Below are 26,374 nucleotides of genomic sequence, written 5' to 3' on the forward strand. Positions count from 1 at the left end.
CCCAAAGATGCTGCCAGCAGAAGGGGGATGCAGGGAGGGAGTGCAAGGAAAGGGAAGGATGCCCCCAAGCCCCCCTGCAATGGCAGCCTGAGGTGCAGGGACGTGGCTGAGGGCACAGAAGCCGTCTGTGGCAGAGGAGATGGCCTCCGGCCACCAGCCAGCACTGGGACACATGGGCCAACCCCACAAGCCCCCTTGGCGTGAACTCCAGGGACAGGGTGGCCACCGGCACCAGCTTTAAAACATCATGGATCAGAACCGGGATGGCTTCGTCAACAAGGCAGATCTGAGAGACACGTTTGCTGCACTCGGTGAGCCCCCTTTTAGGACCTTCCCCAGGAGCTTCAACAACGTTAGACTTACTAAGTGAGAAACCAGCTGTGAGCCCCCCTTTAGCCAAGCCCCGGCAGTTAACTGGATCTCCTGTTTTGCTGGAAACTGCCTGATCCAAACCCAGTTCTGTTAGGGAGTGAGATCCCACGCCGGGTGACTCGGAGCAGCTCCTGCAGCAGCGGGTGGTTTATCCCGTAGGTACCAGAGAGAGCCAGCTCCTGGGTCACACAGCCAAATGCTCCCTGCCTGGCTGTGCCCGTCCCACAGCATCCCTGGGTGTACGGGCGTTACAGGGATTGACGGGGTTTGTAGGAAGCTCTGAAGTTGCAACCTTGGCTCTCCCGTCGTGGAGGTCAGCACGAAGCAGCGATGGGGCTGGGGAGTCCCAAAGACACCCCAAGCTCAGGGAAGAGGACGCAGGCATTCAGTCCTGTTCGTTTCTGGCACTGGGGGCCAGGGGGAACCACAGTGCTGGTGGGTTTGACCCAAAACAGCTTCTGAGGAGGGCTGAAGGAGGCTGATCCATGGGGCCGTGCAGGAGGGAAGCAGCACAGCTCAGTCCTTTGCAGCCTTCTTTGCTGTGATCCTGCAGCCCGAGAAACCAGAGCTGGACATGTCCAGCCCACCCACCCTCAGCCAGCACGTGATTCTCCCATCATCGCTTCTGCTACTGCCATTCCTTATCAAAGGTGGCTCCCCAGGGCTGTGCCGCTTCCCTCGGCTGGGGGCAAAATCCTCCAGGGGAAGGCTCCTGTGCTGTGTCTTCTAGCCCCCAGTATGTAGAGCGGAGCGCAGAGGTCTGCATGAATTTGCAGCAGGACGTGGACACACAAGTCGCCCAACGCTGCTCTCCCCTAGGACGCCTGAATGTGAAAAACGAGGAGATCGATGAGATGATCAAGGAGGCACCCGGCCCCATCAACTTCACTGTGTTCCTCACCATGTTTGGAGAGAAACTGAAAGGTGAGGGGGCACCCGGGAAGCTGGCGGGGTTGGTGGGCACCCACACCATCACTAATATCCCGTCCCACGTGGGGAGGCCACCCAGCTCCCAGGATCTCCATCACCATTCCAGGCGAGACCCATCAGAGACTCCTTGGAGGCCTCAGATGGGAGCTGCTCAAGGAAAGGCAGGTGGCACCGACTGCCATGCTGCGGTGTGCAGAGCTTGGGGAGTGGGTCAGAGCAAAGATGCCTCCCACGCCACGGCCAAGAGGTGACACCTAGGGACAACCCGGGGATACCTGTGAAATGATCTCCCTCACCCACCCCTCCCACACCCTTTAGTGCCACCTTCTCCCAGTTGCAACACAGGGACCCCCCCAGAGACAGAGGCTTTGTTGGGACCATAACCAGCAAGAACCCCTCTCCCCAAGAGCTCCAGTCTTTGTCCTCCAAATCGTGGCCTTGGGCACTACCCCCGCCTCCCCATCCCAAGGCACCACAGCTAGGACAAACTCAGCGCCATGTACCCTGAGCAGCTGTCCCCAGGCAGGTCCCTGCACCCCAAAACTCGTGCCAACCTGCCATACCAACAGTCCCAAAGGCAGGGCTGGGGCTGCCCATGCAGAGAGCTGGATCTCATCCCATGTCTCCCCAGCCGCTTGCGGGGGAGGAGCAGGTCCCCATGCCTCAGTTTCCACAGCCGTTTAAAAAAACCAACAGGCTGTGCTGCTGCTGTCCCTCCAGAAAAAAGGGGCCAGGAGATCTTGCAGTGCCTCTGAGCCTGCTGACAGCAACGGTGCCACCAAGTGCCACCCTGGCAAGGGCCCTACCTACAGCATGGGTTTGACCCAAGGGGCCCATCCAGCTGCACCCTGTATCACTTACACAAGCCAAGGCACGCAGCCCCCCGGCAGATCTGCAGAAGGCTACGAGGCCCCACGAGTCTGTGCCTGGAGCTCTATAAATACACCCAAAAGATTAGATAGCTGCCGGACGCCAGGGCGGTGGTGACACCGCCTGCTCTGTGGGCACACCATGACCCTATGTCTGCTCCTCTACATGCCACCACCCACGGTCGAGGTCCCAGCTGCAGGGTCAGCATTCCTGTGGGCCCCCCACTTCCCAGCCTGGCCCTCACCTTCTCCCCAAAGGCTGGGAGAAGCAGGAGGCTGCAGCTGGCTTCCTCCACCGCCACCTCCAACGGCTGTGGCCATGTCACCCGCAGGTGCTGACCCGGAGGAGACAATCCTGAATGCATTCAAGGTGTTCGATCCAGAGGGGAAAGGCCTGAAATCTGCCTAGTGAGTAAGGGGTGCCTCGACGGGGGGCAGGGGGGTGTCCTCACCGAGGCCTCCCTGGTGCTCACCGTGCTCTTGTTTGCAGCATCAAAGAAATGCTGATGACGCAGGGCGAGAGGTTTTCCCAGGAAGAGGTACGAGCTCCTTCCCACCCTCCGCCAGCCTCCTGTGCCCTCCACCCCGACAGACCCCCAGCCACAAAGCCCTTCTGCGCTGCCTTTTCAACCCGTTAGTTTCCCGGCAGGTCGATCAGATGTTCGCAGCCTTCCCTCCGGACATTTCTGGCAACCTGGACTATAAAAACCTTGTCCACATCATTACGCACGGTGAAGAGGACTAGCCCACGCTCGGCACTGGGGCTGGCAGGATCACCTCTGTCTGGGGTGCACGGGGGGCGGGGGGACCCTTTACCTCTCCCCTTGGGGAACGCGTCAATGGCATCCACATTAAACTGCCCTTGGCAAGAGGAAACCCAGCCGCTGGTGTGAGCGGTGCTTGGGCTGGCGTGGTGTGTCTGCGCAGTGTGGCTGTGCCCGGCGGGAGCCCCCGCGCCCTCCCAGAACCCCCTGCCCCAGGAATGTCCCTGGGGACAGAGACTCTTCAGGCAGCCCGGTAGAGGGGACAAACTGAGGATTCCTGCCTGCTTCTCTCCCTTCCGTGCAGGGAAGCACACGGGAGCCACGGGCTGAGTCACAAGAGCTGTGATAATCCCTTCCTCATAAGCTGGAGTGCGTGGCCAGCTCCTTCCCAGGGACTCGGCAAACCCAGAGATCCCTGGAGGGCAGAAGCACGAGACAGCGCTGGAGGCTGCAGCAGGGCTGTGTTTTGTAGACCTGGTGTTGCTTACTCAGCTCTGGGATGAAGGGGAACAGAGGAGGTGCTGAAGGTGAGCAAAGGGCATCTGCGGCCCAGGTTGCAGGGTGCGGCCAGTTCAAGGCGATGAGCAAAATCCCCAGCCAGCACATTGCTCCTGAGGTTGCTCTTTGCCGTTATCCCGGAGACTCTGATGAGCTAACAAGCCAGCCATCCAGTTCCAGGCTAATTCACAGCCAGACAGACAGGCTCTGAGGATGCATTTACTTGGAAATGATTTTCATGGCAGAAAGCAGAATGTGGCACTAGGTAAGAAAAATCACAACCGAGGGCAGAGCGATGCTGGGAAGGCACTGAAGCCTGAGGCTCCCGGCGGGGCTGGGGGAAGCTCCCAGGGATTTTCATCCCATTCCTGCATGATCAACAGCTCCGTGGGATAATAACCCCCACCTCTCCAGGGATGAAGCTGTCACTGTCTCGGTGGCCCTGACTGTCTCATACTGCAGATCCCTCCTCTCTGGTTCGCTTCTCTTCACCCTCAGCAGAAATAGGGCCAAAGCTCCAGTTTCTAGTGTGTCTGCGCAGTGCGGCTGTGCCCGGCGGGAGCCCCCGCGCCCTCCCAGACCCCCCTGCCCCAGCCTCCCGGCCCCTGCACATCACCCTCGCGTGCCCTCTCCTCCCCTTGCCTCCTCGGTTCCCAGCGTGGCCCAGCTCCCAGACCCAAACAGGCTGTTTCACGCAGGGCTGCTGGCTAGCAGCCACCTGGTCCCACCAGCCCAGGACCAGCGCTGAGCTCAGCTTTCCTTCAGGCAGCAGAGAGCTGCCGGCTTCTCCCAGCTTAGCAGGCAAAGCCCCGCGAGCCCGCTCTGCATCCCCCCGTGGCCTCACCAAGCCCCTCGGGCAGGCATGGTGCAGGACCGGGACTGTGGTCACCATGTCCCCGGTGCACCACTCCCGCGATGCCCAGCTGCGGGAAGCGCGTGGCGTTGAGCAACGGCAACGGCCCCCCCGCCGGAGAGCAGCTGTTCCCACCCCCGGCCATGGCTGCTGTCAGCAGTGGGCCAAGCCGTGCCGAAATATCAGCCGGCAAGCTTTTGAAGCCCGCAGAAGGTGTTGGGAGATGGAAGGATGTCCAGGGCGCAGAAGCAGAGGGGCAGCTGAGGAGCGGAACTGTTTATTTCATCCCTCCGTGCCGGGCTCTCACTCCTTGAGGCTCTTGCTCCCCTTCTTGGCGGCAGCGGCAGCGTGGCCCAGCTCCTTCTCGCAGCTCTGGAGGACCAGCTGGTGCAGCTGCCCGTGGCCCAGCGGCACCTCCCCTGCCCAAGAAAAGGACACCCGTGTCTGCCGGCACAGGCCTTATAGATGTGGTGGGGTGGGACAGGCCGGTGGGGATTGGCTGGGGAGGAGAGGTGGCAGCGGGGGATTGGCCAGGCGGCCATGAGGGGGTTGTGGATTGGCTGTCTGCCTGGCCGTAGCCCCTCCCTCCCACCTCACTCACAGGCGGCGATGTCGGCGGGGGTGCTGTCCAGGGCGGGGGGCGGCGGGCAGAGCCGGGCCCGATCCATCACCCACGGGAGGCTGGTGGTGCCCAGGAGCGGGCTGGCGAAGGGCTGGGCCGGCTGCGAGCCCTCAGCCCGCGTGTAGCGCAGGACGCTCTCCATCAGCAGGAGCTCGTTGGTCTCCTTCTCCACGAGACCTGGGTGGGAGGGAATGCTGTCCCACAGGGCCCCTCCACCGGGCCCTGCCCAAACGCCGCCCCGGCGGTCTGCTGGGCACAGGACCCATGGATTCCCCCCAGGCAGTGCCGTCAGGCTCCCCAGGGGCGAGGGGTCAAGGCTGGGTCCCACACCCAGAGCCAACATGGGGGCCTGGGGGGTCCACCGGGGTGGTTCTACGTCCCGGTTGGCTCCTCAATTTCCTGGGGATTTGGCATCGCAAATTCCCATTAGGGACACCCGTGCATGACGGGGTGGGGGCAGGAAACCAGCTCAATCTAAACACGGGGCAAGCAGGGGGTGGACAGACAAGGTCTGGGCCATGTGGCAAGCGAAGGCGGGCAGCCCTGACCCACCTAAAATCCGCGTCAGATTCCCATCCGTGATCTGCCCATTTTCTCCAAGCTGCTCCGTTGTCTTCGTAGCATCGCCACCGATTACTTCCAAAAGGGCCTCCACGCCACATTTGATCTGGCCCAGGACTCTGCTGCTCTCTTTGCATCTCTCTTCGCACCAGTTGGCTTCCCTCGTGGTTTCCGCTAGTTTTTCCTATCCGCAAAGGTTTTGCCAGGTGTCACAACAGCCCCCTGCTCGCGCCCCCCCACCCCCAAGTCCTGGCCAAGTCCAGTCCGGACACTGGAGGCGGCCCAGGAGGGGCTGTGGGATGCTCCCATCCCTGCAGGGGAAAGGCTCTGTGAAGGGGATCCCAAGCTCCCCATGCCACAGCCCAGGCCCCAGGTGCCAGAGAACCAGGGCTGGCAGAAGCCCTGCAGTCACCCTCTCATCATGCACTGGGAGACAGGGCTGCCAAAGCCAATGCAGGGCCCTTTTCTGCCCATGCCTCTCCAGCCGTTGCCCAGAGCGGTGTTGACGGGACCACACTCGCTAGGACACATGCCGGGACACACAGGCTTCTGCTGCCCTGGCAGAGGGAAATCCCGGCTGCCATACCTCCAGCTCCTGCAGGACATGGAAGTTGCCCGTCTCTGCGTCCTCCCGGTCCATCATAAGGGTCGTAATTTCGTCCTGTGTAAACACAAGCACATGGAGGGCATACTGGCTGAATGCTCACCAGATGTGCCCAAGAGAGGCTGGGGACCATCCCTCCACCCTGGGAGCAGGGACATCCCACTTGACCCCTCTGGGGACCACTGTCCCCAGGGCAGGAGGACAAGTCATGACCCCCCTTCTCACTCCAGCCAGCCCCACTCAAGGCCGAGGCAGCTCTTGGCCCTCCTGCATACTGCTGGGTACACGGTGGCAGCACTGAGACACTTTTAGCTCTGAGAACACAGCCTTCTGTCTGTGGGAGTTCTATTTTGGGCTACCGCTTTGCATTCCCCTAATCCCACCCGTGTGGCAGGCTGTGAGCTGGGCTCCGCTGTGAGCAGCGAGGCCGGACACATGGGAGAGGAAAAAAACCCACGCCAGCCCCAAAGCACCAGCTGAGAAAGGGCAGACATGAAGAGCTTGGAAGAGACCTGGACATCCTTGATCCTCTGCTTCATCTTCTCCATCTCGTTCTTCAGCTCAGTGATGTAGATGAAGGAGGCAAAGTTCTTCCCCTCCTTTTCGATCAAGTTATCCACCAGGCGGTCAAAGTTCCCGTCCTCTGCCAGCTCCAGCAGGCGCCTGTAAGCCACCTCCTGGCTCTCGAAGCTCTCCATTTGGCTCTGCTTGGCCCACTGGGCTGCCTTCAGGGCTGAGGGAGAGATGGAAAAAGAGGCCTGGCTGTGCGTGTCCCTGCAGGGCTCCCTTTGCAGAGCCTTTCCCTGCAGGTGCCCTGAGGTTTGGCGTGGGGCCTGGGGCCAGAGGGGCAGAGAGTGTCTTTATTTCACCCAAAACTAAGCAGGGAGCTCCCTGTCCTCATGGGAACGGGGCAAACACGGTGGGATCCTTCCCCAAGAGGACAAAAGGAGCCATAGGGGCAGCTCCCTGCCTCCCCACCCCTCCCTCTGCCCCAAGGGCACCCCAAGACACATGATGCTGGGTGCTTTCACTTGGTTATCACTCTTCATCCTTTCCACTTGTAGGCTGAAGGCTGGGTGAAGGAGCCTGCAGGCAGGGGACAGGTCCCGCCTTTGGGGTGCAGAGCTATGGGGAGAGGTCCCGCCTTTGGGGTGCAGAGCCATAAGCTTCTATACGCAACCCCCTTGGGCAACTCTGCCAACTCCTGGCTTGTGCTACCAGTTGCAGGTATTCTCTCTCATCTGGTACCTTTTCTCTTTTTGGCCACTTCCTCCAATTCCGAGCGATCTCTGCACTTGGTCAGCATGAAGTTTTTCAGTTTGTTCTCCTTTTCTAGGGCACGCTTCTGCTCCTGCAGCTCAACATTGCGCTGGACTGTGTCTTCTATGTGTCTTTTGTTCAAGGCTGCAATCCTTGCCAGAGCCCCCATCCTGAGCACAGAGAGCAGCAGGTTACACCACGGGAAGGTATAAGGATTTGTAGTCCTGCCCATTCCCATGCATCTCTGTGCCTGGCCGAGCAAAACCCCCGTGATGCTGTGCACGCTGGCCGGCTCCCATGCAGATGCAGCTGCGTTAGCCCGAGGCCAGCAGCAGCTAACACAGCTCTGGCTGGGGGTTTGTACTCGGACACAGCACCCAGCTGTGGCAGCCAAGCTCACTTTGCCTGGAGCTGGCTGGTCTCTGCTCCAGGTCTGCTGCACCCTCCCATGCAGGCTGAGATGGGACTCGGGGGGAAAGAGGCTGCTCCATAGGGCAGTTCACCACATCCTGAGAAACATCTGGCATAGGCGGAGTAAACCCCCCTGGGGGTACCGGTCTCCCTGCACTGACCAAGCACCAAAGCCTTAGCACCCAGCTCTAGACAACAGCGGGTGCATCCTCTCTCTGAAGTTGCAGATGGCCTCTCTTTACATCGACACCCGTCGCTGGCATTGCCCACCAGCGCCAAGTTTGCCACAGAGGGTTCACAAGGCCACGTACCGCTGCTTGTAGCCTTGTGTGCACTGCTCAGCGGCACTGTTCATCCTTCTCCTCTGCTGAGCCAGCTTCTTATGGAGCTTCAAGGAGAGCTTGCCCAAAAGAGCTTTCTGGATTTGCAGCTTTTCAATCTCTTCTCGGAGCTCTTTGTTTCTGGACAGGATGGTATGGAAATGGACGGTGACCTGGGGAGAGGCAAGCAAAAGGTTTGAAGCTGGTGCGGGACTTGGGGGCGTCAGGTTTCTGCTGAAAGACCTTGACCACGGCTGGGACAAATCTCTTCTCTGAAGTTGCTCCTGTACTATCCCCCTCCCCAAGACAGGGGAGGTAACAGCAGGCTAGGCTGATCATGGCACAGACCAGGAGCTGGTGGTGTCCAAGGCAAGGTGGCTGCAGGCAGCTCAGGTTTATCACTAAACAGGTGCAGACCTTCAGGCTTCTTGGCATGGCCCAAGTGCTGCATTTGGCTCACCAAGCTTGAAGGAGCCTTTGAGATACTCTGGGAGCAAGCAGGCCAGAGGAACGAGCCAGCTCCTCCTTTATGCAGTTTGTCTCAACCAAATGCATCTGCAGCATTACACTTGGTCCTGGCCAAAAAGGGGGTTGCACACAGGCCCCAGTGTGGCCCCACACATGGTCTCCGGAGGTCTGCAAAATGTTTGCTTACGTTGTTTAGATGCAGCTCCAGTGTCTCAATCTGCTTTTGCAGCTGTTTGCTACTGTTTGCTTGCTTCGCCTTCACTGCCGCCCGGTTTTGCCTCGCCATCTTTTTTTCCAGCTCTAGTATCTGCACGTACAGGTTAGAAAAAAGAAAGAGAGGGGAAAAAAAAGTCAGTATAATCTCCACCCCTACGTTCTGGACTCTTGGCAGGACACTTAGCCAAAGAAAATACCCTGTTGACCTGAACTACAGCAACCATGTCATTAAGGAGCTCACAGTTACAGCGGCAGCTTTAATCCCAAGGGATCCCACCCTGCACACTCAAGAAACATACGCTGTAACTAGGAATGGGTTTATTTTCGTGTGGCAAAGGAAACGCAGCTGCCTCTGGAGGGAAATTCAGCAGGTGCTGAAGGCGGCACAGCAGCACTCTGTGCCGAGCAGAAGAGGCAAGGAGGGTGGCTTTTTGGTAGGGGTAGAGTGCTGGCCAGACAGGGGTCTGCGCAGCACTCCCTGGGAATGAGTGGAGGAAAACTTTTGTCAGAAGTGGGCAGCTGCCAGAGGAAATAAATCCATGAGAAGAGCGAAGTAGTTGGAGAACAACGAAGCCGGGGGCAGGTGGGAGAGGTATGACTCAGCCAAGAGATCCCTGATTGAAAGCTAACCCTGTTGCGGAAAACTCTACAGCACATCTAGCACCTGCAAACCACCTGAGCATGTTCCCTGGCTTCCGTCATGGGTGGCTTGTCCAGAGCAGAAAGCTGCAGGGACCTGTCACTTCTGTAGCCCTGGGTTGCCCTGGGCATGCCACCCCACCACTGACCAAACCCAACCAGACTGTCCTCAGGAGAAGTGATGGGACATCCCTTAGATGTTGCTGCTCCTCTATTTCCCATGTCTCAGGCAGCACAACTGACTGTTCCAGTTTTGTCTTTTTTTTTTTTACATGAGGAAAAAAAAACCCCTCAAGGGACAAGCAGAGGGATGTTGTGTGACCCCAGGCAGGCGCGTGCCGTCAAAGAGCAGCTGCAGAGACCCGTGGGACAAGAAGGTGGTTGAGAGTCAGACCTTACGTTTCCAGCCAGTGCTGACTTGAATGGGAGCCTGGCTCTGCCCGCTTGGCATTGTCTTGTGGTTTTTGCCAGGAGGCAGCATTATATTCCAAAGCCTGAACCAAGTGCGTTTTACATAGGGTTGACTCTGTGACTCTGCACTGCTCTACCGTGCTCAGCCAGGGAACGCTCCAGATGCTCTTACCTCCTTGTCCAGCTCCGCTAACAGGGCTTTTCTGTCTTTAATCAGGGAATCACACTGATATTTGGTCTGCAAAAGGCCTTGGAGCCCCGTACAATTCCTCTCATCCCGCATCCTATTTCTTGGGGATGGGATCTGGCTCGGCGTTAATAACACCTCTTTGCGTTCTTGAGTCAGCGACGCTATTTCTTTTCTGTAAAAACACAACGACAAATGACCTTTAGCACATCCCACCTGCAATACCGGAGCAAGTCCTCACCCCTCCTCACTTCAGCACCGGGGTCCCCAGATCTCGGCATGGAGGAACTTTCCAAACACAAAGCTGCACTCACTCCTGAGCCTGCATTTGCTGCCTCACGTTGGCACCGTAAGATTTCCTCTTCTCCGCTGCTCTCTGAAACTCTCTCTGCAGTCTCCTGAACTCGGCTTCAGACACCTTTTTTTTCTCCATCGCGGGCACGTCCAAAACCTTCTGCTCCAGAGAGGGCTCTCCCCACTGCCACAGGGAGGGAGAGCTTGGTCACTTGAGCAAACACGACCAGCAGCGGTAGACAGCAGAGCTGGACACTGGGGAGCGGGTGGATGGCACCACCACCTCCAGCCGTTTGTCACCACCTTCAGCTCTTCGCTGCCACCCAGTATTCATGACGTCACAATATGCCTGACCACCCAAAACACTGAGTCATCCAAACCAACTCCATGAGAGCTGCCGAGCCGCCTCACAGCTTCGTGCCCAGCACAGGAGGGCTGCAGAATTAGTCCCCCCACCACCCAACACTGCTGGCCAAAGCAAGCCTGGCTCCCCACCGCCTGCCCGGCTGACCGCACCGCCACGTTTATTTCTGCAGGGGAGGTCCCCGTGGCAGACCTGCACCTGCAGAGAAGTTCACCTTGGGTTTGTGCTTCACTTTATACCTTGGAGTCCATCGTTTCTTCCAGCTAACTCTGCTGGTTGCTCTGCAGACGCCTCGGGAAGGGGATGATGGAGCCTCTGCGGGGACAGACCTGCTTCCCAAGGGGAGAAATGAAACGCTGGTTAAGGGGGTGTTTGTGTCCCCCTGCCCGTCCCTCAGCACCCGCTCGCGTGTTTGGCACATGAGGAAACCATCACAGACGGCTGCGCGATGAATAAAAGGAGAGCATCCGTAGTGATGTCATCGCAAAACACACTCCTCCTGTTGAGTTTATAAGTAGGGGAAGAACAGATGGTTTGAGCTGTTCCACCCTGTCCAGTACCTGGGTTTCCACAGAAATCCCGGCGAGGCCAAGGCCCCCCATGCCGGCGGGCAGAGCCCCCGGGGAGCGTAAGTGGGGGATATCGCCTGGATTCAGCCCCTGTCCCGCCGCAGGCAGGGAAGGCGCTGGGGCTGACCACGCAGCCCTCACCCCCACCGCTGGTCCCCCCCAGCCCTGCTGCAGCCCCCCGGGCTCCCCTCTTGCCCCCAGCGCTGCTCACCCCACCGCAGGGTGCTGCGGTTCCTCTCCAGCCAGGGGATGGGACCACGGTGGCAGTCAGATATTCCCAAAGAGCAGCCCCCTGCCTCCCACGGGAAGTGCAGGAGAGAGGAGAGCCTGGCAGGGAGCCAGCCCTGCTCCCTGCCCCAGGCTCTGTGGAACAGGCACTGGCCCCGTTGCCAGGTCCCACCGCAGCATGGATGGGGTCTCCATTGTGACTGTCACCAAGGGGGCGGCCGGGGCACCCCCACCCACCCCATGGGCAGCGCTGGGAGCCCACGCGAAACAGACCCAAGTGGTTTCCGTGTCCCACAGCCAGCCCTGAAGCATGTGCTCCAGCATCTCCCTGGCTGCATGTCCACAGCAAGCAGAAACCCACATTTTACCCGTTCTTGCTTCCCTTTGCGGTGTTTGAATCAGCCCGTAATTTGGGACTTGGAAGCCTTTTGCTCCAACTGGAAAGCAGCACCCAGGGCTTCACCATCCCCAGCAGCACTTTGGGGCCACAGAGCTGCTTTCCCTTCCTTGCCGGCCCCACAGCCGGCTCCCTGGCCTTCCTACCTGTCTTCCTTGTGGAGAGGCTGCAATCACCACATCACTGCCATTGCCCTCAGCATCCAGACACCCTCAAGATGCCTGCCGTCGGGACAGCACCAATGGTTGGCACTGCCGGCCTGGGGAATGTCCCTGGGGACAGAGACTCTTCAGGCAGCCCGGTAGAGGGGACAAACTGAGGATTCCTGCCTGCTTCTCTCCCTTCCGTGCAGGGAAGCACACGGGAGCCACGGGCTGAGTCACAAGAGCTGTGATAATCCCTTCCTCATAAGCTGGAGTGCGTGGCCAGCTCCTTCCCAGGGACTCGGCAAACCCAGAGATCCCTGGAGGGCAGAAGCACGAGACAGCGCTGGAGGCTGCAGCAGGGCTGTGTTTTGTAGACCTGGTGTTGCTTACTCAGCTCTGGGGTGAAGGGGAACAGAGGAGGTGCTGAAGGTGAGCAAAGGGCATCTGCGGCCCAGGTTGCAGCGTGTGGCCAGTTCAAGGCGATGAGCAAAATCCCCAGCCAGCACATCGCTCCTGAGGTTGCGCTTTGCCGTTATCCCGGAGACTCTGATGAGCTAACAAGCCAGCCATCCAGTTCCAGGCTAATTCACAGCCAGACAGACAGGCTCTGAGGATGCATTTACTTGGAAATGATTTTCATGGCAGAAAGCAGAATGTGGCACTAGGTAAGAAAAATCACAACCGAGGGCAGAGCGATGCTGGGAAGGCACTGAAGCCTGAGGCTCCCGGCGGGGCTGGGGGAAGCTCCCAGGGATTTTCATCCCATTCCTGCATGATCAACAGCTCCGTGGGATAATAACCCCCACCTCTCCAGGGATGAAGCTGTCACTCTGTCTCGGTGGCCCTGACTGTCTCATACTGCAGATCCCTCCTCTCTGGTTCGCTTCTCTTCACCCTCAGCAGAAATAGGGCCAAAGCTCCAGTTCAGAATAAAGGTAGAGATGCAGGGGCGGACATTATTTTTCCAGAAACAATGCCACTGGGTGACTCAAAAGCCTGCTCTCCCTTCGCTTGGGCTAGTCCAGCCTCAAAAGACAGTCCACAGCGCCTGTCCTTTTTGTGTTCCTTCTCCATGGACCAATTCTCAATTGTTTAGCAAAGAAGAAGTCAGTAAATTAAACTGTTGAGGAAGGATCTGATTTGGTAGTCAGTGGCCATCACACTTGTTGCACAAGCATTTATTATATTAAAGGGGGCCATTTTCACCCAAACAATACTCAACTGTCAGTCTTGCTCCAAATGAGGGTGACTTCGTTGTCTGTGATGGTAAGCGGAGCAGGATGAGATCGTCTGTAACGTCTCAATCCAACAAATCTCCATCTTCGGGGAGAAACAAAAGAAAAGTGACTTTCTATGCAATTTTCACCTTAACCCGTCTTCCCCGATTTAACAGGTACATTTAAGCGCCGATTGACACGGAGAAATTATTCCTTCAGCTGCAGATTTGGGGTCTAATTAAACTGCTTGTACTGTTTTAAGGGCCAGATTTTAATCTGTCTGTGCAAGCAGCGCATATCCTTCCTAATTTCAGCAACAACGTCGCTTTTTCACTGGGTCCAGTTTAATAGAGGCTGCAGGGAACGGCCAGAGCTGGGCTGGCTCCGATCTCCGCTCACCAACCTGGAGCGTCCCATCGATGTCACAGAACATCTCTGGGGTAAGCTAGAGGATCAGGCCCATATTTTCATGCAAATGTAATACACTCATGTTACTTAATGCCTATTTATAACAAATCCAGAACTTAGTTCTACTTAACCCGTCTTCAGCGTTTGACACGTGAAATCTGTGAGTCAGAGGACTATATACGGAACTGTCAAAACTTTATTTTTTCCCTCCTCTAAAATCCTGGATTAAATCAGAATCAAACTCCCGCCAGCACCAGCAGCAGCGCTGGGAGGAGCAGGAAGGTGCTGACAAGCACTAAGGCAGCTGGTGATGGAGTAAGGTCTTCTCAAGCAGCAGCATGATGGCAAAACCTCGCAGAAGAGGTCCTGAATTCAGTCACACGCTAGGTCCATCTCTGCTAAGCATCGTCCCATGGACCTGGAGTGATACCTTGGCCTCGTGGTGCCACCTTACCAAGGCTTGGCTTGTGAATGGCCTCCCAGGAGCACATTTTCTACTCAGGTTTTTCCTTCTTTCCTCTGGTGAATGGCTGTCTTAATATCTACATGAACCACACCAGCCTGCAATGGGCAAGACCAATTTTGGTCCTAAAAGAATTGCAAACACATTGAGAGCTGCAGACCTGCAGCTTTTGGAGCTGGCATGTTTTGCTCCACGTGTTTCTTAGAGAAAATGTTTCTTTCAAAATACACGCCATCTAGTCGTCACACGCTGAGTCGTTCTCTCCCTGCACAGTATCACTTCTTCTCGCCTGCCCTTCCTCGGCACACACCCTTCCAGGAGAGAAGGCTTTCACACCCGGCATCTGAAACAACACTGCAAACATCTGATGCTATTTACCTGATTTAACACTTTAAACCTCAACAAAATCAGAGCCAAATATGCCGGACACTCTACAACCATGCAGCAGAACAGCCTTCTCACACTGAAAGTTTACAGTGTGAAAATAACAAGTGCCTATCCATCGTTAGAGATGACAAAATAGCACAAAAGTAGCTGGTTTTCACCTCCGGGGTGTTTTTCCCGACAGCCTGCAAGTGCAGCAGCGACGGCCTCTGGGCAGCAGGATGGGGTAGAGGTGGCTCTGTATGGGTACCTGGCTTCAAGTTTTAAGAGTAATTGGCATTAAGTGAGGGGAGAGGAGGATGTTGGTTGCCTCCTCCATTACAGTGAAAAGGAGTTACAGCTGTAATTCCAAAGAGGAAATTGTCATGGTAATTTCCTGCAGATGGGCTTCTTCTGAATTGCTAACACCAAGCAAAATGTGATTGCCAGCAGTGAACTGACTCCTTTGTGGCATTACTCGCTATTTTTTAAAGGGTCATTTTAGGAGCAAGTTTCCCAGCCCTTGACTTTGGGAAAGCAAAACTTCTTCCCACTGCAGGTTCAGCCCCTCCAGTGGAGCCTAATAACATGGATTTCCTTCCCCTCTCTGTGCTAACTTAGAGACGCCTCCGACTGCGGCAGGTACACCGTGCTGAGTTACTGCTCCAAAGCTGCCGCCACGGGTGGGAAAACACAGAAGCAAAATAGCTGAGGATGCGCCACTGCCTGAAAGCAAGAAAAGAACTCTGAAAATTTCACTGGCCTCAGGTCAAACCTGGCACACAGCAAGCACTCCTGTCTGTGGGAAGATTTTAGCTAAAGCAAGAGAAGAGAACGGACTCAAGGACAAAGCCGCGGCAGAAGCTGCTGTCACGCGGGGTCTTGCCTGGCCAGGAACGGGGCTCTCTGTGTGGACGTGGGGGGTTTTTGCCTGTGATGTAAGCAAAACTGCACAAAGTAACGCTCTTAGCAGGGCTGGCGTTCCCTCAGCAGATTTGGAGGGACACGGCCATTTTACAGCATCAAACCCAAGCAGGAGGCAGGGGTTTTGCTCAGGCGTGGGGATGTAAGCAAAACTGCACAAAGTAACGCTCTTAGCAGGGCTGGCGTTCCCTCAGCAGATTTGGAGGGACACGGCCATTTTACAGCATCAAACCCAAGCAGGAGGCAGGGGTTTTGCTCAGGCGTGGGATGTGCCATGCAACAGGCCTGAAAGTCCGGCAGGGCACTTGGCTATGGCTAAGCCAAGCTAATAAATCCCCGCTGTGCCCTCCCAGATCCCATTCTTCCCCAGGGAAGTCTGTTGGCAAATCTAGATGCTGTGCTGGAAGCCCCCCGTGCCGGATCAAGCTGGAGAGCGCTGGGAGAAGGGGTGGGAGACTGATTTGTCATGGAGACAGCAGCACATCACAGGGGGAGTCGGGAAGGAAAGCCCCTTCCCCACAGACCCCAACGGCTCCGTGTCAGCTCTGGGCAGAGCTGGGCAGCATGGGAGAGCACAGCAGGTACAGCCTGTTTTAGAAGAGCTGTTTCCAATTAATCATTCCTGATGACCATCCCGTGCAATGCTCTTGATCGGGGCTAAGAACACCTGATTAGTGGAACACGCTCCACAAGTGGCTTAAAGCAACTGAGGATTTGCCTATATATCACTCAGGGAAACTATTTTGAATTAACATTTAAAGGCAATTAATTCAACTGCTGTATGGGTGTTCTGTACCATCTCTATTCACTTTATCTCCTTTTACTCTTCTTTTCCAAATCAAATGAAGGCCACTTGATCTCTGGGTTGGGCGCAGGAGGCAAGCATCCTGGGGGAGCCCACAAGCCCCAAGGAAAGCAGGACAAGCGAAAGAAATCTGCCTGGAGGAAGCGCACCCCAGGTCCAGCCCAGCACGATGCTGATATAGACAGTCCCAGACCTTTCTGTCGCCCCGGTTTTGCCTTGATGGGAGAGGTTTGGGCACTCTGGGGCATCCCCTTCCAACAGCAATTGCAGCACTGGGCAAGAAACTGGGTGCACCAACTGCTCTCCTTCTGTGACGTTAATGCCCGATTAAGTAGGTGATGGAACGAGACAGTAAAGTGCACAGTCAAAGGCCGGCGGATGACCTGAGGTGGATCAGCAGGGTTTCCCTGCCCCAGCATCAGCCTGGCAGCTGTGCTGCTGGAGCAGAAAGCTTTGGACACAGCAGCGAGCGGGTCTGTGGGACGAGGCAGAGCAGGGCTCCTTCAGCACAAACCTCCCTGGTGAAGAGTCAGCCTGGCAAAGCCACTTGCAGCCTTTTTATTTGATTTAGGACATGTCTCCTGGTAATTAGCCTGTCTCGGCCCTGCCGTTTTTCTGAAGCAGAATTTCAGAGCAGCTCACACTGAGAATAGCCCCTTGCCCAGCCCATCGCCAGCACCACAGCCCTTCTCTAGAGAAGGAACAGATTGTTCTCAGCAGTCTGGCCCATTTGCCATTTCTACAAGCTGGCTGGATTTGCTCTTTATTGCCACTCACTCAGCAACTGATCTTTTGCAAGATCGCAGCTATCAGTTGCCTCCCCTCCTGCCAGCCGTTGCTTCATGGCCCTGGCTGCAGGTCCAAGGCCTTACAAGGGACATCAGCTGAGTTTTGTAACCGGCAGTTTATTGCCCAAGAGTTGATTTAAATTAAAGCTTTAGAAAAGAAGATCCCAAGGGTTCGGGCTGCCAACTTCTCTTAGGGTAAATGCGAAGCAACTCCCAAAGAAATGCAGAGGTGGCACTAATCAAAGTCGGGTTATAATGAGTCCTCCTGAGCGTTTTGCTCGGTGTGTCAGCACACATTCCTGGGACTAGTTCAAAGGGAAGCTGCACAGCTCAGAGAAGGGCTGGAAGAGAGAGCCTGTTTCTAACCCTGCTGCTGATGGAGATTTGCCATGGGTTGGGCGTGCAGGAGCGGTCACCCCCACCGGCCAGCAGCACCCCGGCGCACCAGCCACAAGTGGTCCTTGCCTTCCCCAGTGGTACCTCCCCAGGCAGGCAGAGGCAGGCTGCCCTGGCCAGGCAGGGCAGAGGGATGCAGGGATGCAGCCATCCCCTGCCTGCTCACTCTTCAGGAGGAGGAGAGGAGCAGGAGGCAGCAGAGCTGAGCCAGTTGCTTGGCAACACCCCTGCAAATCTCCATCCTGTCAGAAAACATTTTTTTCCAGCAATTCGGATGGGTTTCACAGGTGCAGGATCAGGCCTGGCTGATCAGGTGGTTTTAAGAAACCACACATCGTACCTGGAGGGGCCGCGCATCCACTTTGGCCAGGTCCCAGCCATGCAGCCAGACACGGGCTGTGAAATGCGGCTCCCAATGGGCACTGCACAGCGGGGAGGGCTGCAAGGGGGGTGACAAGGCTTCCTGGGGCTCCTACACCCCCATTTCAGCCTCCGCTCAGGGACCACGATGCTCTGCATCATCCCTGTCCCAGCAAAAGACAAGGGATGGAGCAGTCTCTCGCTCTCCCGTCTGCAGGTAACCCATGAATGGGATGTCAGCCACCTCCGGGGGGAAATGAGCAGCGCTGTGAGCTCAGGTGAGCTGCTCCCCGGTCCTGCGGGCTGGGGCAGGCCCTCTGTTAGCTGCCCCTTGGTGTCTCTGCGCTGGCAGAGAAGCTGAACGAGGCTGATCCTAGTTCCATCTCTGCATCCCTCCATCACTGCAGCAACTAGGCTGTGGCAGCACCATCCCCTGCTCACCCTCACCTTTCCTCTGACATCCCGTGCTTTAGCTCTCCTTCAGTCTGCGCCTGGCTTCCTTGAGCCCCCAAATCCAACAGTCACACCTGACCTGAAAACCAGTCTATCTCCCCTGTGACCGTCCAGCATCTGCGGTCTTCTCTCTGCATGCAGAGAGGAAGAAGGAAGGTAGGCCAGGCTGTTCCCAGCATTTCATGGAGAACAGGGACAGGAGGGAGCATCCTCCAAGCAAAGCAGGATGCTGGGGGCCACGCTGGGCTCAGTGGTGGAAATACAGCGGAAGAGGGCAGGAGCTGAGGGAGTGTGAAACAGCCCCAGATCACTGCCAAGCAGGCTGGATCCTGGCACTTAGGGCATTTTGCTCTGCTCCTGCTTGCATTTCCCATGGGAGATGCTCCCAGCCTTGTCACCTGGGAGCAGCAGGAGCCAGCGAGGCAGCAGCAGGTCCTGCGGGAGCTCAGCATCACCATCAGCATCCTGGAGAGGCAGGACGAGCCATCCAAAAGTGCCATTAACCCCTCTGCACTTCGGCATGAGCCGATTTGTGTGGGAGCTGATCCTTCTGTTCAGAGCTAACCAAGAGGGGAATTTCCTCAAAGAAAACAAAATGGTCTCAGCTGGAATTTTCCCCTCACCTACGCTGGCACAACCCCTTCTCCTCCAGTGTGGGAGGGGAACTTGGCCCGCTGATATTATATGCCAAGATTAGATCGGGATAATGATGTACTGTTGGGCTTTCTATAGATTCTCAGGTCACTTTGCAAACATGAATTAATCTTGACAATGCAGCTGCAAGGAAATGGAGGTTTTACTGTTCCTGATTTAAAGGGAGGGAAACTGAGACCCAGGGAGTAAATGCTTTTCGCAAGGTTGCAGAGAAAACAAGCTATGGAAGCTGGGAGTCGAAACCAGGGTCTCGAAAGCCTTTCCGCTTCTCGCAGCGCTGCAGAGCGCTCCTTCCCACACAACCCCATTCTGGAGCATCGCTTTACACCAGCCCCAAACGTAAGTCTCTTTTATATTTAGCTCCCAGGTTCTGTAAAGGGACATTATATAACAGACCTCAAGTGTGGCATTTCATAATTTACCAGCTCAACCTGTGCTGCTTCTCGAAACCCGCCTGTGCAGCGTATTCCCCGGCGCAGCGCAGAGCCTTCTCCCACCTCCTTCTGAGCTGGCAAAATATCCCACTGGGCACTTACCTGCAGTTTTAAAATGCTGCGCTGTGCCATCCCCTGGCCCCAGGCCGCCGTGCCGTCTCTCAAGCAATCAGCTCCATTTTCATTGTCCAATTTCTTGCTCCTGCAGGAGGAGGAAAGGACGTAGCTGGACACACTGCTCTCAGAGGGCAGGCGTAGCCCTCGCCAGCGGGAAATCCTCTGCTGGGTTGCAAAATGGCCCAACGGGCTCTGAAGTCCCCAGGAGGAGGTGGGAAGGGACAGCACCCAGGCACCTTTGCCCAGCTGGGCTCTGCAGGGAGTCCCACCCATTTCTCTGGCAAAAACTGGTGTCCCCAAAGCTGGGGCTGAGTGAGACGATGCAACCAGCAGTCAGCACCGTGCAGGGATGGCCCTGCTGCCAGACAGTCCCTGTATCCCTGCTGCTCTCACCCCGGGCACGCCAGGAGGACTGTGGACACCCATGCTTCAGGAATGGGGGCTTTACGTCCTGGGATGCACCCCCCAGGGAGAAGCAACCCAGCCCTGAAGCTCCAGAGGCCACACGGTGTCTGATGCTCAGTGCTCCCGACAGCCCGTCTGGCCCTCTCCAGATCTGCCGCTCCAGTCCAGCGCAAGAGCCGACGCTTTGGGAAGGCCCCGCATTGCCACACACACTCGTCCCCACGTGTGTTGTCTTTCTCTGACCGATGGCAAGTTAAGCACGGACGCACCGCAGCGGGAAGAGCGTGTTGCTTAATGGTGAGGGCTCAGCCTGCTCTCCTCTGCCTGCAGTAAACTGGTACTGCTGGGCTTCCAAGAGAGATTTTCCAGCAGCTCCTCTGCTCCGGCAGCGAGCATCCTCCCCGGACACAGGTGGTCCTGCCAGGGGACACAAGTCTGCCCCGGCACAGAGTAGAGAAGGCAAATAGGAAACCACAACAGCATTGCTCCCTTTTGGCACTGTGGCACAAGCCCGGTGTGCCGGCAGCCCACAGACCCCTGCTCCATCCCTGTGTTGAAGCTTCTCGGTGCTCTGAATGTCTGTTGACTGGTGCAGAGTTTGGAAATGTGTGTAAAGTGTAAAGGCAAGGAGGGAAACCCCAGGGTACCAGCTTTTAGGATGCAGCCCTGACGGGTGCCAGCATCCAGCTGGGGAGGCGCATCGTGAGTTAAGCACCGTTGCAGGGCTGACACCTCCAAGGTGAGTTGATGCTGGCAGGGCAAACTCGATTGACGGTGTTTCTGGCTTAAATCCTTGCCTGCAGGCTGAGGCAAGAAACCACGTTAAGGAATATTAGCTTCTTCCTCCAAAAAACAAGCACTTAACTCCCGGATGATTGTAGCATTCAACATCTGCAATAAACAACAGAAAGGACTTGGGGTGTGACTCAGAGAGGGATGAGGAAATCGCCACAAAATTCAAATCCTGAGCTGAAAATACTACTTTACTAAAAATACACGTCCAGCCTGTTTCAGTGCCTGAGACTGTCTCCACCCTGGGAGGCGAGTTTCAGTCACACCACTGAATATCATCAGCAAACAAGTCGTTTCAATCAAAGTGCTGCCGAGTAGCACATTATCTACATGTTTCATATATGCCTACCAATTCATCAGGGTTGCTCAAACTCTGCCTTTCCCAGCCAGCCCCAGGCCAGCAGAGCTGCTTAGACACATGCATTAATAAGGAAGGAGAAAAAAAAAAAAAAAAGGAGGAAAGAAAAATAAGGAAAAACTCCTTGGAAAATATGAATGGATTGTTTCCTCTTTTTTAATTCGTTTCCCCCCCCCCCATTTTTTTTATTTATTTTTTTTTAAGTAGAGGGCATTAGGCCAAGCTGGCACAAGGTCACCTTTCCCACCATCATCCCGGCGAGGCGACGAAGCCTGCCCAGAAGTCAATCCCCACCGCTCCCTCTCCCGCTCTGCACCCAGCCACAGCCACCTGGTCCAGCAGAACGGCAGGGACGGAGCCTGCCCACCGACCCCCACCCCCCCCACCGGGATGGAGGGCTGCCCACCGCCCGGCCCCGCCGGCAAAGTTCCCCCTGCCACAGACCCACGGAAAAGTAGCCGCCAGCGTTTTGCCTTTCCATAACGGTCTGCGCGCACCCGCAGGTCCCCAGCGTGCCGTAGCGGGGAACGCTGCCCAGCCCCGGCGCCGAGCGCCCTAATCCTGCCCAGCCACAATGCCCGAGCTGAGCAGTCGTGGCCAGCCGGCCGGCCGCGCTACCTGCGGTACTTTTCGGGTCGCCTAGCACAGATGCGGCACGGGATCCGCTTCAAAGCCAAAATGTATGAAAGGCTGGAACTGTTGCTGCAGCACCGGAGCCCCAGAAATCGCACTCCCATTTGTTTACTCCCCTACGAAGCGTGCTACGTCTTAAACTCCGTAATATCCTACAGGGATGAACCCATTTCATGTCCGTGTCAACCAGCCTTTCGGCTTCTGTAGTAGAGCCAGGCTGGGTTTCATCCCATGACGCTGGGCGAGCTATTGTGTTAATTAGCCGCCTCCCCGCGACCGCGGTGCCTATTTAAGGTCACGGGCTGCCAGCACCCCCCGACCAGCCTCCCCCCGCCCGCGTTAACAAAGGACTTACCGTTACCGCCGAGGGCACCACGGCGGGGCACGGCGGCCGGGACCTGCCCAGCGCCACAAAGGCGCCCCCCGCCCCCGCGCCGCAGCCCGCCCCGGTCCCGCACGCCGCCGGCCGGCCCCGGCCCGCGGTAACAATGGCAGCGCGGCGGGGCTCCGGCCGGCGCCGCTCCGCCCGCCCCGGGCTACCGCGCCCCCGCCGGCCCCGGGCAGCGGGGAGCGGGCCGGCCCCGCCGCGGCGGGGGGGCGACAGGCGGCGGGGACACTTGGCGGCCCGCGGGCACCTGCGGCTGCGCTCCGCGGGCGGGCACCGCCACAAACTTGGCGGAGCGGCGCGGGGGGCCGCGCTCCCCGCAACTTCATCCCGCGCAACTTCCCTCCCTCCCGCCGGGGCGGAGCGGCGGCCGCCCCCCCGGCCCCGCTGTCACCTCGGGGGCGGCGGGGCGGGGGCCGGGCGGCTCCATCGCCGCTAGCGCTGCTCCATGCTCCCGGGCGGCGCCGAACAAAGAGCGGCGGCGGCGGGGATCAATTTCTGATACCTATCGATGGGGAAGGGCGGGCGGAGGGAGGGCGGGAGCGGGCGGGGGGGGGCGGCCGCCCGGATCCCCCCCCCGCCGCCAGCCCCGCGGCCGCCGCCGCCGCCACCAACCTGGAGCCGGCGGACATCAAACCGCGTCCGGTACCGAAACATCGATCCCACGTCGGCGGCCATCTTGGGGGAGCCCGGCGGCGCGGAGGGGCGCGGAGCGGCGCGGAGGGGAGCGCAGCACAGCGCAGCGCAGCGCAGCGCCCGCCGCCGCGCCCCGCGGGGAGGGACGGGCCGCCCCCCTCCCCGGCACCGGAACACTCCCCCCCCCGGCTCCGGGATCCCGCCGGACCTCGCCGGGGAAGGGGCGCAGCACCTCGGCGCAACGATCCCCCCCCCCCGCCCCCCCCCCAATAAATCAGTATTTTCTTAAAGCAGCGCTTTAAGAACCCGGCTCAGCGGTTGGGCTTGAGGGTCTCCAAGGTCTTTCCCAGCCGCAATTGGCTCCGTGACACCCAGTGCCGCAGGAAGGTGGGAAACGGCCACCCAGCAGCCACCCGTCAAACTTTTTCAGCGGGGGCTGGGTTTTTCTCTTGCCCTCCCTTAACCTGACACATCCAGCACCTTTGACCCTGGTGGGAGTTGCTCCAGCAAACGCGCTCCAGGAAAAATCCCAACGTCCAGGCCACGTTCGGGCTCTGTTTTTAAATTAACGTGCCTGGGCACGGAAGAATTTGACCAACTTCATCGGAGAGCAGCCAGCAGCGCCTGGGCACTACCAAAACCTGGCCAAGAAATACCCCCGTGGCTTTCCTACCCCAAAACAACCCGAATAACTTCCCACCTCTGCCCCACAGCCTGTCAAACCAACTATGCAATGTTAATTGAGCTTTGAGTGTTAATTCCCTTTGCCCAGGGGCAAGCAGCCACCCCACCCCACCCACCTCCCGCCGTGCTTGCACCAGAGGGACCCCAGCATCACCGGCCGTGACTCGCTTTTCAGCGGAGAAGGGCTGAGCTGCCCCTTCGGGTACGTTTTGCAGCGGGTATTTGCAGACCAAGCAAGTGCAGCGTTTTAATATTCCTGCTAAGGAGCAGGTAACACCCCAAGCTGTTGTGCAGACACGTGCACGCCTCTGCGCATGGAAGAGCCCAGGGCTCCTGCCAGGTGGTGACACAAACCCACAGCCCTTCTCTGGTCCCCAAGGCCCAGCGTGGGGCAAGCTGCCCACCCCCCACCCCCCCCATGGAGGGGGATGCAGCCTTGCAGCGTTGGCCCAGGCTCACCAGCCCCGGGCACTGCTTTGCCTCTGAAGCTGCGGGGAGGCTGAGGGCAGCACGCAGTAGCCCCCTGGCTCACCAGCGTGCTGCTCCTCCCATCTTACCCGTCACCGCTTGCCACGGCGGAGATCCCAGTGGAGGAGTTGGAGGGGCTGGAGGAAGATGGTCAGCCATCCCGGCAGCCTCCACTACCCGTGCACATGGATGCCAGCAAAGCCAGGACAAGCACTCCTGCAGCTGTCACTCGGGGTCTTCCACCATCCCAGCCCCAAAGCTCTTGGCTCCTCTCACTGCCGTGGCTCTTGTGGCACTGGAGCCTCTCCCTGCACATGGCTGGGGAGAGAACAGCATCCCCCCCATCCCGGGGCTTGGCCCCACCTGGCAGCTCAGGTATCATCCTGCTGACGTTACTTGCATTTTGCAGAACCCTTGGAATTCCAATAAAAAGTATAGCTGGAGTTCAGAAGATACTGAAGAAGAGGAGTAGCCTTCAAACCGCACCCGGCTCTGCGGGTGCTTCTGACAGGTCTGCTCCTTCCCTTCTCGCCATCTGAAGCTCACCGGCACCAGGAAAACTGTCCAAAAGGGTAAGGCAGACACCCAAAGTGACCTTGGTACCACGCTGTAGCACAAGCGGCTAGGAAATGATCTCTTCTTTCTCATCTCTTCCAGTCAGAGAAACTCAGAGCTGCTCACAATCCCACAATTGCAAAACGCCTCAGGCAGAAGAACGAGTGAACAGAAAATCAAAGTTCAAAGAAAGGATTTGCAAGAGCCAAGACGGCTTGTGTTAGAGAGAGCCTGGACGCTCCCAAGACCCCCGCTCCAGCTCCTTCCCCACCTCCAGAGCTGGCTGGAGAAGTGGGCTCCCGCGGCAGGTCCTGCTCACAGTGCAGCAACAAAAGCACCCGGCCCGCCTGGAACTGGTGAAGCCCAACGCAGTTGCAAACACTCAGCTGAAACCTCAGCACCACTGGCATCAACAGCAAACTCCATGGATGCACCAAGACCCCAACCATCACCAGCCTCTGCACTGTCCCTGCTGGAGTACACCCAAGTCAAGCACCCAGCTTTGCTCTGGAAATAAATAGATCCTCTCTCAGCCCCCACAACCACAAAAACCAGAAAACCTGAGCCCCCTGGAAGGCACTGAGATTTGTAATGAGGTTGGGTCTGCTGGTGGTGCCAGGCAAGTGTCTCACCTTTGGCTTAATGAGGCTGCAATTAGCCAGCAGTGAGAGCACCAGCTGTGCAAGGCGGGGATCCCTCCAGGGGAATTCATTTCCATCCCTCCATCCCTCTCTCAGGGCCCTGCACAGGGCGGGGTGGGGGGGTGGGGGGGTGGGGCTTGGTCTTGGTCTTGGGCTTGGGCTTGGGCTTGGGCTTGGGGTTGGGGTTGGGGGGTGGTGCTGGTGGTGCTGGTGCTGGTGGTGGTGGTGGTGGTGGGTGGTTACAGGTGGGTCAATAAACCCAGGTGGGATGGATGCTCTTAGCTGAGGTGAGAGTTGGTTTCTGCTGTTTGATGCCAAGGTGTCAAGGTGTCCTCCCCTTGGGGATGGCTCAATCTGTTCATGACCAAGATGTTCCAGGTATCTGCTGTTGGGCACCATCAGAGACAGGTCGCACCAAGGGGACCTTCTCCCCGCACCCACAAAGCTGATCTTATGCCCATACATCACTGCCCCACTCTGCTGCTGAGGGAACAGGGGAGCCTGCTCGTAAGTCAGAAATAGATCTAACGGCATCTTTGGTGAGCAAATTAAATTGTGGGCTTTGGAGGAATGTTTCTGTTTGGCCAAATCACTATTAAATCGATGGGAGCCGTAAGGAAGAGGAGAGGGGCTGTGCCCTGTGCCACACAGAGGGATGGAGAGGTGCAGGGCAGCACCCTCCATCCCTGCTCCCCCTGTGTCCCCGTGTCCCCTTGGGCAGCGTCCCTCTGGACCCCGGGGAACCCCGGGGGAGCAGGGGGAGCCCGGCCCCACCGCCCACCGCCCCTAAGGGCTCGCCCGCCCGGGGGAGGGCTGCGAGGTGCGGGTTAATAAATCAGTTTGTCTCCAGAAGGGTTTGCTTTGTGCGCCTGACAATAGCCCGTTGTAAATGGCAGCCTCTTGCCTCCTCTTCTGAAAGGCTTTTCATTAAAATATGGAAGGGGCTTTTCTGTGTACTTTAAACAAAAAAAAAGAAAAGGATTTCAGCATACTCCCATTTCAGGCATTTATTCTCTCCTTCCTGACATCTGCGATCCACATGGTAGGTCCTTTGTGCGGTGATCTGGCCCCGGTAGGTGGCCGAGGGGTGATGCTGGCGCAGGCCAGCGGTGACGGGCCAGCGGTGACGGTGACGGTGAGCCTTATCCCAAGGATGGGCAGGGGGATGGCAGGCGCCACACCAAGGGACAGCAGCGCCATCAGGTCCTGGGGCTGGCCAGGAGCTGGGGCCCAGCTTCAGCCCGGGGCACAGAGCAGAAAGACCCTCATGGGGACCCAGAGGGCCACTGCCGGAGCCCTGCTCCCATCCCATGAAGCAGCATGGCCCTGTCAGCTGTCACCAAGCGGAGCTGGGTCCTGGGGTCTGGAAGACCCTGGCAGGGGCTCCCCTGCCTACCCCGTGCCCCCTGCAGCAGGGTCTCTGCCTCCTGCAGCCGAGAGGCCAGGGTCAGC

General features: G+C 57.7%; 2 protein-coding genes across 5 annotated transcripts; one reads left to right on the forward strand and one right to left on the reverse strand.

The window, feature by feature from the left end:
* The first annotated feature begins 101 nt into the window (after nucleotides 1–101).
* LOC119142509 (myosin regulatory light chain 2A, cardiac muscle isoform-like) lies at nucleotides 102–3,141 on the forward strand. 2 transcript variants are annotated; one of them, XM_037375549.1, is made up of 5 exons: nucleotides 102–311; nucleotides 1,192–1,296; nucleotides 2,504–2,579; nucleotides 2,662–2,710; nucleotides 2,821–3,141. In XM_037375549.1, the coding sequence occupies exons 1-5, from the start codon at nucleotides 248–250 to the stop codon at nucleotides 2,914–2,916; spliced, it is 390 nt and encodes a 129-aa protein (XP_037231446.1). In that variant the 5' UTR covers nucleotides 102–247; the 3' UTR covers nucleotides 2,917–3,141. The 2 variants fall into 2 exon arrangements, with proteins under 2 accessions (XP_037231446.1, XP_037231445.1); XM_037375548.1 differs by lacking the exons at nucleotides 102–311; nucleotides 1,192–1,296 and having other exon boundaries at nucleotides 1,308–2,579.
* Nucleotides 3,142–4,547: 1,406 nt separating this feature from the next.
* LOC119142511 (coiled-coil domain-containing protein 63-like) lies at nucleotides 4,548–12,804 on the reverse strand. Of its 3 annotated transcripts, XM_037375552.1 has the most exons (12): nucleotides 11,984–12,803; nucleotides 10,883–10,972; nucleotides 10,300–10,463; nucleotides 9,971–10,160; nucleotides 8,720–8,839; nucleotides 8,056–8,237; nucleotides 7,322–7,503; nucleotides 6,586–6,806; nucleotides 6,056–6,130; nucleotides 5,461–5,653; nucleotides 4,888–5,085; nucleotides 4,548–4,705 (listed from the first exon to the last, which is right to left on the reverse strand). In XM_037375552.1, the coding sequence occupies exons 2-12, from the start codon at nucleotides 10,892–10,894 to the stop codon at nucleotides 4,590–4,592; spliced, it is 1,653 nt and encodes a 550-aa protein (XP_037231449.1). In that variant the 5' UTR covers nucleotides 10,895–10,972; nucleotides 11,984–12,803; the 3' UTR covers nucleotides 4,548–4,589. The 3 variants fall into 3 exon arrangements, with proteins under 3 accessions (XP_037231449.1, XP_037231447.1, XP_037231448.1); XM_037375550.1 differs by lacking the exon at nucleotides 10,300–10,463 and having other exon boundaries at nucleotides 11,809–12,804; XM_037375551.1 differs by lacking the exon at nucleotides 11,984–12,803 and having other exon boundaries at nucleotides 10,883–10,998.
* Nucleotides 12,805–26,374: the final 13,570 nt, after the last annotated feature.

Source organism: Falco rusticolus, chromosome 1, assembly GCF_015220075.1.
Source record: "Falco rusticolus isolate bFalRus1 chromosome 1, bFalRus1.pri, whole genome shotgun sequence".
Classification (NCBI taxonomy): domain Eukaryota; kingdom Metazoa; phylum Chordata; class Aves; order Falconiformes; family Falconidae; genus Falco; species Falco rusticolus.

Excerpts from the sequence above, each read along its gene's own strand:
- LOC119142509 (XM_037375548.1), top strand. The coding sequence starts at position 2,314 with ATGACCCTATGTCTGCTCCTCTACATGCCACCACCCACGGTCGAGGTC. Across the intron at positions 2,580-2,661 it reads AAAGGCCTGAAATCTGCCTA|CATCAAAGAAATGCTGATGA; the intron begins GTGAGTAAGGGG and ends TCTTGTTTGCAG. Across the intron at positions 2,711-2,820 it reads AGAGGTTTTCCCAGGAAGAG|GTCGATCAGATGTTCGCAGC; the intron begins GTACGAGCTCCT and ends GTTTCCCGGCAG.
- LOC119142511 (XM_037375550.1), bottom strand. The coding sequence starts at position 11,906 with ATGGTGAAGCCCTGGGTGCTGCTTTCCAGTTGGAGCAAAAGGCTTCCA. Across the intron at positions 8,238-8,719 it reads TGGAGCTGCATCTAAACAAC|GTCACCGTCCATTTCCATAC; the intron begins GTAAGCAAACAT and ends GCCTCTCCCCAG. Across the intron at positions 6,807-7,321 it reads AGTGGCCAAAAAGAGAAAAG|CCCTGAAGGCAGCCCAGTGG; the intron begins GTACCAGATGAG and ends TCTCTCCCTCAG.